Raw genomic sequence first — 10,432 nt, forward strand, 5'->3', positions numbered from 1 at the left:
GCAGGCGCCGCGGGGCTCGCAGCGGCAGGAGGGGGCGGAGGCCCGTCCGAGCAAAATTGTGCCCAGACCTGCAGGGGGCCCTTTCCTCCAGCCCGTCTACCTCCCTGAGCCCTAAGACTCGCTGGGCAAGGCCCTCCGTGGGTCAGCCCTGCCGGGGACTGTGAGCCGAGCCGTGAAGGGCAAGATGTCCCTGATGCCGCCCCGGCACACGCGTCCCGGGTTCTCAGGGGCCCCGCTCTGGTCTTCGCTCCTGGGGCGGAGCGCCTGACCACGGCCCGGGAGGCAGTTGCTGAAGGCCGAGGACCCCTCTGGCTGGGGCTAGGGGGCGGGGGTTAGGGGCTGAGTGGCGGGGGGCAGACCCGCTCCGCCCAGCTCCGGCCGCCTCAGAAACGCGGTGCGGACAGTACGAGCGGGAGAAGCGGCCGCGGGAGTAGTTCCGTTCCGACGGCGGAAGTGCGCTCCCTGGTCCGGCTTTGACCAGCCGGCAACATGGTGGTACCGGTGCTGGAGACCTCTCACGTGTTCTGCTGCCCGAACCGGGTGCGGGGAGCCCTGAGTTGGAGTTCCGGATCGGGAGGGCTTTTGGCCTTCGGCACGTCCTGTTCTGTGGTGCTTTATGACCCTCAGGTAAGACAGGTGGCCGGACGCCAGACCGTGTGTGCTTCTAGGTGGAATCAGCTGGGTGCCCTCGGGGCCGACTGTGTTGACTGCGGTGGTTTAGCTTAGGGGAGGGTTTCTGTGCGAGGAGTCTGCGTTCAGCTCTCGCTGCCAGCTTGAGGTTCCCACCTACCCTTTAGCTCCACGTATAAACCCGAACGATGACACCCTTCTCTGTAGCTTTCCGTGGGAACTGTAGTATTGTTAAACAAATTGCTTTGGGTTTTAAAGGATCGAGGAATTAGGTATGGGTTAAAACATTGAACACAGATGCTGTATCGCTTCTTTGTTTCCTTCGGTGGTGTTTAATAAGCTTATTGTATTGAGTTTTAAAGAAACACTAATATTTTAGTTTTGGAAATGGATATTTTAAGGAAACTTTTATTGGAAGAAAAGATCATTGGGATTGAGGATCACAAGTTATAGTTATAAGGCAGGACTTAACACAGTTGATTATTTTTTGGCCCTTTCCTTGCCAAATTTCTTAAGTAACTAGTTTTTTGTATGCTTTCCATTTCATTGTGACCGCATTCTCTCTGGCTAGTACTATACAGTATAGTTAGTGATGCGTCTCAAAAGGAGTCTCAGTATAAAAAGTCAAGTGCTGAAATTAAAATGCAGTACCGTGATGGATGCTTTGTTAATTACACTAAAAGTTCCACTATTCCTATCACATCCTTTGCAGATTCAAGTTTATATGTGATTGATACCTGTCTATATATCATATATATATATATTTGTATCTTGAATTTGTCTTCTGTTTTTTTTTTTTTGTTTCTTGTTAATTACATGCACTCTTGATTGGTAAGAGAAAACACGTATAATCATCAAGTGTTAACTTTATAGTAACCATGAACCAAGGGCTGACTTTGCTGTTTAATCCCATCTTTTTGCATTTGTTTTATGGATTTGCCCCATGCCTTCCATGACTTTAAATTTTTAATGATAAATGGCCATGTTAGGGAATTTTAGCATATCAAAAACAAAGTATACAATTGGACCCTAAAATGTATTTATAAGTATTTGTTGCTTAGGTGTTTAATTCAATGACAGATACTAAAATAAGGTTTAGGGGCTGATGTTCATTCAGCAAATTTTAGAGGGCCCTTTTTGGGCTAGCCCTGAACTGGATGTTGATGATCACATAAAGATAATGGGTAATAATTTCTGTCCATGAAGGAATTCTCAGTCTAGGAAGAGAGACAAATACTTTACATTGTTTCCCAATAGAAAGTAACCCACATGTGATGTTCATTATACTTATCTACCTCTATGTCCTTTTTTCTCAGAGATGACTATTTCATTTGGCAGATATGAAGCCATGGTTTTGGTAATGAATAAGAGTATTGGTTTGTAAAGAAGAAAGCATAGTAGTCACAGAGTTAAAATCTTCAGCAGAGAGTGAAATAAAGGCAGCCCAAGTGTGGAGCAGTGTTGATGGAAGCAGCAGTTCCTGTACGGATCTAATGATCCTAACACTGTGGTCCAGTGACCTTGACTGAAGAACCCAACAGCTGATCAGCCATGGCATAGAAACTGAGCCATGTCTTGTATCCTTTAATCATGATTTCCTCTGCTGAAGGTGGGGTTTTTTTCCCCCCACGGAAACCTTCAAATTGGTTCAAACAGGGAAGAACTGAGGGAGCACAGGAAGAGAAGAGGTTACCCAGATGAGAAAAATGTGTGTGTGTGTGTGTGTGTGTGTGTGTGTGTGGAGGGGGGGGCAGTGTCCACTGCAGGAGGATGAGTAGGCAGTTAGCTAGATTGAAGACCTGAGAGTTTAGCATGTAAGAGTACAGGGCGCTCAGAATGTGAAGTGGTAAGAAACGCAGGAATGAATGGATTAAGGTACTACTAAAAATTTATGATTCAAGAAAGGCAATTATCTTTTTTTTTTAAAAAGATTTATTTGTGCATACAGAACTGGGGTACACGCCAGAGGCTCAGGGGCGGTGAGAGGCTTCACCATAGACAGAGTGGGGAGCAGAACAGGCAGATGGAGGAAGTACACTGCTGAGGGGAGCAGCGGGCGGGTCAGGAGAGGTCTGCCACGCCATGTGGTCACCTCCGGGGCAGGCGGGAATCGAACTCATGCCGAAGTGGCTTTAGCTTCTCAGTGCTGTGCTTTAACCCGCTGCGCCACCAGGGAGGGCCCGCAATTATCTTTTTGAAAGAAAAAATTTTTCTTACATCATGGGTCATCTTTCTATTATTGTTTCCATTAGGTACAGCCCTCACACCAATAATAAACCCTCACACCAATAATATGCCCTCAAACCACTACCCAAGTCCTCCATCTCATCCCTGCTCCAAGCATCCCTACTCTTCTCATGCTGCAAACACATGCCTTGAAGACAGCAGTTCTCTCTGATGTAATCCTGATTGTTTTATTTTTAAAAAGATTTATTTATGCATATAGAATTGGGGTACATGCCAGAGGTGCAGGGGATGAGAGGATTCATCAGAGATAGTAGGGAGCAGAATAGGCAAATGTACTGAAATACACTGCTTAGGGGAGCAGTGGGCAGGTCAGGAGCAGTCTGCCATGCCATGCGGGTCACTCCCCTTGCCAGGGATCGAACTTGTGCTGCATTGTCTGATAGCTTCCTAGTGCTGCACTTTAACCCATTGCACTATCAGGGATGGCCCCTGATTGGTTTATTAATGTCAAAACACTGATATCTGATTATTGTTAATTTACTAATTCTTCTGTATGGTAAATTCTAACTGTTTTCTTCTCTAAAGAAAAGGGTTGTCATTACGAACCTGAATGGTCACACCGCACGGGTCAATTGTATCCAGTGGATTTGTAAACAGGATGGTTGTAAGTATTAACCTGATAACCTGAGTGTTAAAGCTAATCACAGTTGTTTTTAAAATATGATTAGTTTTTTTTCCTTCATCTCTTAATTTGATAGCTTCTCTGATATTATCTGGTCAGAAAATAGAGGAGAAATGGTATTCCTAGTGAAATATCTGATCTGTGCCTTTATTTTATAGCAGTTAAAACATGGATAATACAGCAGTGCTTAGGATAAGGGTAGAGGCAGCCCTTGACTAGCAAAACCCATCCTGGTTTTGATTGAAAAACCTGTTAGGTTTGTTTTGGGGACCACGCTGAGATTTAGAGGAGATTGATTGTAGGTCTGTTTCTGTCACAGACAAGCTGTTGTGTGTTTTTTCATTTGCTTGGTTTGTTATTTATGCAAAGGCATTGCATCTCTGTTGACCTCAGTTTGTACCTTATTAAACTAGATCAAGGGATCCTTAGAGGTTCATCACATCTGTGAAGTCTGTAAATTATTTGTGAATAATGGTACTCAGATTTCATTCTCATTCTGTTAAAGTTTACAGTGGCATTTTCCAGTGCATATGTGGTGTGTGATATTGCAATTAAATAATAAAGCAGATTAAATACTGAAGTCGATAGGAACATCTAGCAGTACTCTAATATAATAATGTGAGATGTTAAAGAGATTTGCAGAATTGTAAAACAGCACCTCTTGTCTCTTAATATTTTGTATTGGAAAATAGAGCCCTCCATAAAAATGTTATATTAACATAGATTTCATTATTGTTTTTTTTTTTTTAAAGATTTATTTATTTATACAGAACTGGGGTACAGGCCAGAGGCGTACAGGCCAGAGATGCAGAGGGTGAGAGGATTCACCAGAGACAGAATGGGGAGCAGAACAGGCAGATTGACGAAGTACACTGCTGAGGGGAGCAGCGGGCGGGCCAGGAGAGGTCTGCCAGCCATGTGGTCACCTCTGGGGAAGGCGGGGATCGAACTCATGCGGAAGCGGCTTTAGATTCTCAGTGCTGTGCTTTAACCCACTGCGCCACCAGGGAGGGCCTTCATTATTGTTTTTAAGTAAATTAAATAACAAGTATTTTTCAAATTTCTAATGTGATTAATATTGGTAGTAGAGCCCAGATAAACAGACAATCTGGGGTCATCAAAACATTTGAAGAGTTTAAAGGAGTCCTATTACCAACAAAATTGAGAATTGAAGGTAATCTCTAGGTATGTTCCATCGCTCACATTCTGTGACTCCAGAATTTTTAACCAACACTTTTAAATAGTATTTCCAAAGTTCTTGGAATTTCCTCAGGTGTCTTAAATATACTTACTGTAGAGTTATAGACTCTGAATTAATTTTATTTTTTATTCCACAACCATTGTATATTGAATGCCATTCTGAGGCAAATTTATTGAATTAGTGAGACATTACAACAGTTTTATTCCTGACATTAAAAACATTTTAACTGAATATTAAAAACTACTTCAGGCTGGTAAAGTAGGGTTAGTCATATAGTAAGTCAATAAGACCATTAAATAGTAGAAAGGGTTGCCATTAGTGCAGACATTACAACAATTGTAATTACAGTGTATAGTAATTGCCACTAAATAACATCAAAGACTACTTGATCTCACTATAGATATTCATTATAAATTATTAATTTGGGCTTGTATAGTTTATCCTCCCTTTAAAAGTGAGGCTATATAAAATGAATTACTTGTGTTTCACTATAGTCTGTAACTGTTGTGATTGAGAACAGGCTCTGCTGCTAGAGAATTCAAATATTCTTTTTAACCCATGTATCAGTGACAAAAAATTTTAATAATTTATATTTTTGGGGCCCTCCCTCATAGTGCAATGGGCTGAAGTGCAGCACTGCAGGCCGGCTGCAGCTGCTTCAGTGCGAGTTTCATCCCCAGCCCCCAGTCTTTCATCCCCAGCCCCCAGCTGCTAACTCCCAGCCCCAGAGGTGACCACATGGCAGGAGAGACCTTTCCTGGCCCTCCTGCTGTTTCTCTCAGCAGTGTATTTTGTCGATCTGCCTGTTCTGCTTCCCACTCTGTCTCTGGTGAAGCCTCTCGCCACCCCTGCACCTCCTGGCCTATACTCCAGTTCTGGATGCATGAATAAATAAATCTATAAAAAAATAATAATTTATATTCTTAAGATAATCTCTCTTTTTTTTTAAATAGCAGAACTGGGGTGTCTGCCAGAGGTATAGGGGTACAGAGGATTCACCAGAGACAGAGTTGGGTACAGAACAGGTGGATTTATAGAAATACACTGCTTAGGAGAGCAGCAGTGGGCAAGACAGGCGAGGTCTGTTGAGCCATATGTGGGTTAGAAACTTGGTCAGTGATAATTCTGAAGCTTAACCCCTAGGCCACCAGGGAGGCCAGTTACCTGATTTATAAACACTTTACTTTTATGTATCTTAACCATTGTAATTCTCAAAATCATGTAGTTAGATAAGTGGCTTCACTTCTCTGACACATGAAATTAAAACCCAAGATCACAGCTAGCTGACTGGACATGAGTGGTTTGATTTTTTTTTTTCTTTTTCAGAGTCAGGTCTAATTATTTATTATTCTGTACAGAATAATAACTTACAACCATGTAACACATGACTGGCCATCTAGAATAAACTAGCTTCTTACAGCTACCTGTAAACACAGCAGCCCTTTGTTCTTTCAAGAAGACCTTAATCTTACATGAAAACACTTATTGTAGGGAAACCAGAAAACTTTGTGAACAAAAATAAAAACCAAAGGAAAAATAGCAATTTGATCACACATTGGTATACTTTGTTGTTTATTGATTCTTTACTCTTCTTGCTCTTGCTCCCCTTCTTCAGCTCATCTTACCCCTCAATAAGCTTGAGTAAGCCACTAGAGCCATTTATGGCAGTACTGATCATCTTTTACCTATCAGCTTTTTTTTTTCTTTAAGATTTATTTATTTATTCATACAGAACTGGGGTACACGCCAGAGGTGTTGGGGGGATGAGAGGATTCACCAGAGACAAAGTGGGGAGCAGAACAGGCAGATCAACGAAGTACACTGCTGAGGGGAGCAGCGGGCAGGTCAGGCAGGAGAGGTCTGCCTTGCCATGTGGATCTTCTCCAGGGCAGGCGGGAATCGAACTCATGCGGAAGTGGCTTAAGCTTCTTAGTGCAGTGCTTTAACCCGCTGTGCCACCAGGGAGGCCAACCTATCAGCTTTTAACAGACCCTTGTCTGAGGGCTCAAAGGCCTTCACAGAACCTTTTCTTGAGTGAGGAACACGTTGCCTGATAGCTGATACTTCTGGAAGAGTCTTTTCATTCCATCATGAACTGCTTGCTTTCCTGAAGCACCACCCCAAGTCTAATATTATTTAGATTGCCCCCTGACTACTTCTCCTAGTTAGTACATAGGCCATGGAGGAAAAAAAGTAAATGGAAAATCCAGATCAGTATTGTGTTAAATTCTTTTTTTCAGTTCTTTTTTTCCTTTATTAACAAGTTGTAAATGATTAAAAGAGCTATTTTACAGCTTTTTTCTAATCTCAAAAATGTGTTGTATATATGATAGAAGTTGCTGACTATAATGTTGTTACTGCCAAAATTTTTAGCCTGAATTTTATCATGAACAAACAACTAAACAAATCCAGTTTCAGAGATATATAAAACAACTGACCTGGACTCTTAACTATCACAAAAACGGGGACTCTGGAAAACTATTCTATTAGTACATTAAATAAAACTGAAAAGATGTGATAACTAAGTACAGCATGTAATCCTTAGAGTCTGAATTAAAAAAATATAGATTTTAAAAGAAATTATTGAGATAATTTCATATGAACTATATATAACAATTATACTCTATGTGGTAAAAGTTTTCAGTGTGATAATTGTACTGTGATAAGGTGAAAGAAGGTTCTTAGGGGTTATATATGGTATAAAGTGTTTGAGGATCAGAGATCCTGATGCCTGCAACTTAATTTGAAGTGGTTTGTCAAAAGCAAAAAAAGATACATGTATGTACAAGTATATAGAGAGAGCAAGATACTAAGCAAATTGGCAAAATGTTAATAGTTGATGAACTGAAAGGACATAAGAATTTTCTTATTCTCTAAAAGTTACCTGAGGAAAAAGTAAACAAATATTTACTGAAGCTTTATGGTTTTTTTTTCCTCCCAGCTCCTTCTACTGAGTTAGTTTCTGGAGGATCCGATAATCAAGTGATTCACTGGGAAATAGAGAATAATCAGGTGGGTTGACTTGTTTATAGTTATAGGAAATGACTGTTGCATTGATGTTTGTTTTTCATTTCTTCCTCATTTCTGCTCTGTTCTTTTGGAAAGTTCCCCCATTCTTGCTTATCAATAATTCTCTTGTTCCAAACTTTAGCAATTCACAGACCTTGTACATGTCACTCTGCTACCTATTCTCTAGTCATACACTGTCAATCATTTCTATTTATTTTTTATTTTGGAGCAATTTTCAAACTGTTATAACATGTATTTTTGATATTTTTTCTTTAAAAGTTTTTATTTTTCCTCAATTTTGGCACTTCATACCTTTCTTGGAATTTATCCATTTCACCTAAATTTTCAAGTTATGAACATTTATTTCTTCATGAAACTCTTACTAGTTTTATTGATTCACCAGTGATACAGCTTTTGCAATTCCATAGACTTAATGTGTGTTTCCCACTATTCAGAAATTGGGAATTCAAGCTAAATTTTTTTCCCCCACCACTATCCTCTGTATCTCTTGTCCCTTTCCCTCTCCTCTTAATCTTTGTCTCAGCCCTCTGGATGTTTATTGATGTCCACTGGTTTTCGAAAACATCTTACACTATCAAATTGCCTGTTCTGTGGATAGTAGTTTTGTTTTTTTTTAAATTGTTCTGACTTACTATTCTACAAATTCTATCAAATTCCTTTCATTTTGTTGAAAATGGCTGCATTTCATCCTTTCTTATGTCTATAACACTCCATGGTGAGTATGTACTACATCTTTATCCAGTTGTCTTTTGATGGGTGTTTAAGCTGTTTCCAGAGTCTAGCTGTATTATGGAACTTGTAGGGTTTTTGGTTGATGGTTTTGTATTTTGTAGCACTACACCCAAGAGTGGGATTGTTAAATTGTACAGTATTTCCCTTTTTAGCATCTTAAGATGATTTTTCATAATGGTTGCACCAGTTACAGACCCACCACCAGTGTAGTAAGATTCTTTTTTCTCAGCATCCTCTCCAATACTTTTTTTTTTAAAGATTTTATTTATTTATGCTTACAGAACTGGGGTATGCACCAGAAGTACAGGGGCAGTGAGGGGATTCACCAGAGATAGAGTGGGGAGCAGAACAGGCAGATGGATGAAGTACACTGCTGAGGGGAGCAGCGGGCGGGTCAGGAGAGGTCTGCCACGCCATGTGGATCACCTCCAGGGAGGGCAGGGATCGAACTCATGCTGAAGTTGCTTTGGCTTCTTAGTGCTGTGCTTTAACCCACTGTGCCACCAGGGAGGGCCATCTTCCTTTTAATTGATGGCCTTTTAAATATGTATCATTTTTATAGATGGCAGATGATATATTAAGTAGTTTTAATCTATGTCTGTTTTATTAGCATTGACAAGTATGTTTTCATGTCTTTCGATCTTTTGGATATCCTCTAGTAAATTTTCTGTTAATATCTGTTACCCATTTATTAATTGAGTTATTTTTAATTGTTGAATTGCACCAGTTTTTAAAATATATTTGGGCATTAGCCCTTAAAAGTACAATGTTAAATATACCATGTTAAAAGTTAATATATTTTGTACTAATGTGTTATGTAAATATTTTTCCCCATTCAAGAGGGTACTTGTTTACTTTTGTATTTTCTCTTTTTTGGGGGGAGTGGTAGCATTTTCAGTTACAGAACTTTATTTAACTAATTTTAGGTACACAAAAATTAAAGTTCAAAAAATAAAGTGAATACAAATAGCTGTATTATCTTCATGCCACTGATTCTAGTGGTCAGAGAAGAATCCTATCAAACGTCAGGAAGCGTACCTCTGCAATAGAGCTGAGGCAGAAGGACTTCATTTGTGCTTGGCTATTGAGGACCCCACCTGTATCTTAACCACGTAATGGGCCTGTGTGTGGTCTTAATTAACAAAGCATCCCTTTCCTAGAGAAAAGACTAGTAGTAAATACTTAAGTATAGTGTATTTTCTAATATCCCTTACTATCATCCCAGAAAGTCTTAGTCAAGATAAAAGTCAACTGCTTACTGGAATAAGTAGTATCTGTTAGTGATGACTCAGTATTGGTTTAATGAATGGTGAGTGTCTTAAACTTTATCCTCTTCACTTATCACTCTCCCATACTATAACCTTGTGAACATTACAGAGCCCCTCTGGTTAGTAGGTTTAGTTACTAATTTAAACAGGGTTGCCAGAAGAACTAACTCATAAGACTTATGACATAAGCCCTCAGTTACACTAAAGCTTTTGTCTGGCTGACACCAAGTTATATAAGTAATTCAGTAACTGCTACCCCATAGCTTAGCTTTTGAAAAATTAATAACACTATATTCCCTTTATGGTTATTTTTCATTAATACTTAAAAAGACTTTACTTTTTAGCTTGTTCTACTTTCCCTTGATCCCCTACTTTCTTCATGACTGCTTGGATAGTCTCTTGGTTGCCCAGGCCCTCATTAAGCCCAACAGCATACAGACTCTCATCCAGTTGAGAATGGACACTCCAGTACGAAGGGTGATGTTGATATTGTCTCATCAGATACAAACCTTCCACATCTTTCAGGAATGCCCTGCTGCTATTTCTATGAGCAAATATCAGAAAATTTTTGTTGCTTAATACTTAATGGACAATACTGTTATTCCAAAAAGGAGTTTCTCCAGAACATCCTTTAAGCTTTGTTGATATCAGAGAACATATTACCAGTGATTTGTTCTATGTGTTTTATTATTGCAGGTCTTA

The 10,432-nt window shown here is 39.9% G+C and overlaps 1 protein-coding gene across 1 annotated transcript in view; it reads left to right on the plus strand.

The window, feature by feature from the left end:
• Positions 1-374: 374 nt before the first annotated feature.
• ELP2 (elongator acetyltransferase complex subunit 2) overlaps positions 375-10,432 on the plus strand; it is a 38,647-nt gene continuing 28,589 nt past the window's right edge. The window contains exons 1-3 of the mRNA XM_004683849.2: positions 375-627; positions 3,403-3,481; positions 7,642-7,712. Of these exons, the coding sequence (XP_004683906.1) occupies positions 490-627; positions 3,403-3,481; positions 7,642-7,712 (288 nt within the window). The 5' untranslated portion in view covers positions 375-489. The remainder of the gene's footprint in view (positions 628-3,402; positions 3,482-7,641; positions 7,713-10,432) is intronic.

The sequence above is a fragment of the Condylura cristata genome, unplaced genomic scaffold (genome assembly GCF_000260355.1).
Source record: "Condylura cristata isolate star-nosed mole 26May11 unplaced genomic scaffold, ConCri1.0 scaffold00016, whole genome shotgun sequence".
Classification (NCBI taxonomy): Eukaryota; Metazoa; Chordata; class Mammalia; order Eulipotyphla; family Talpidae; genus Condylura; species Condylura cristata.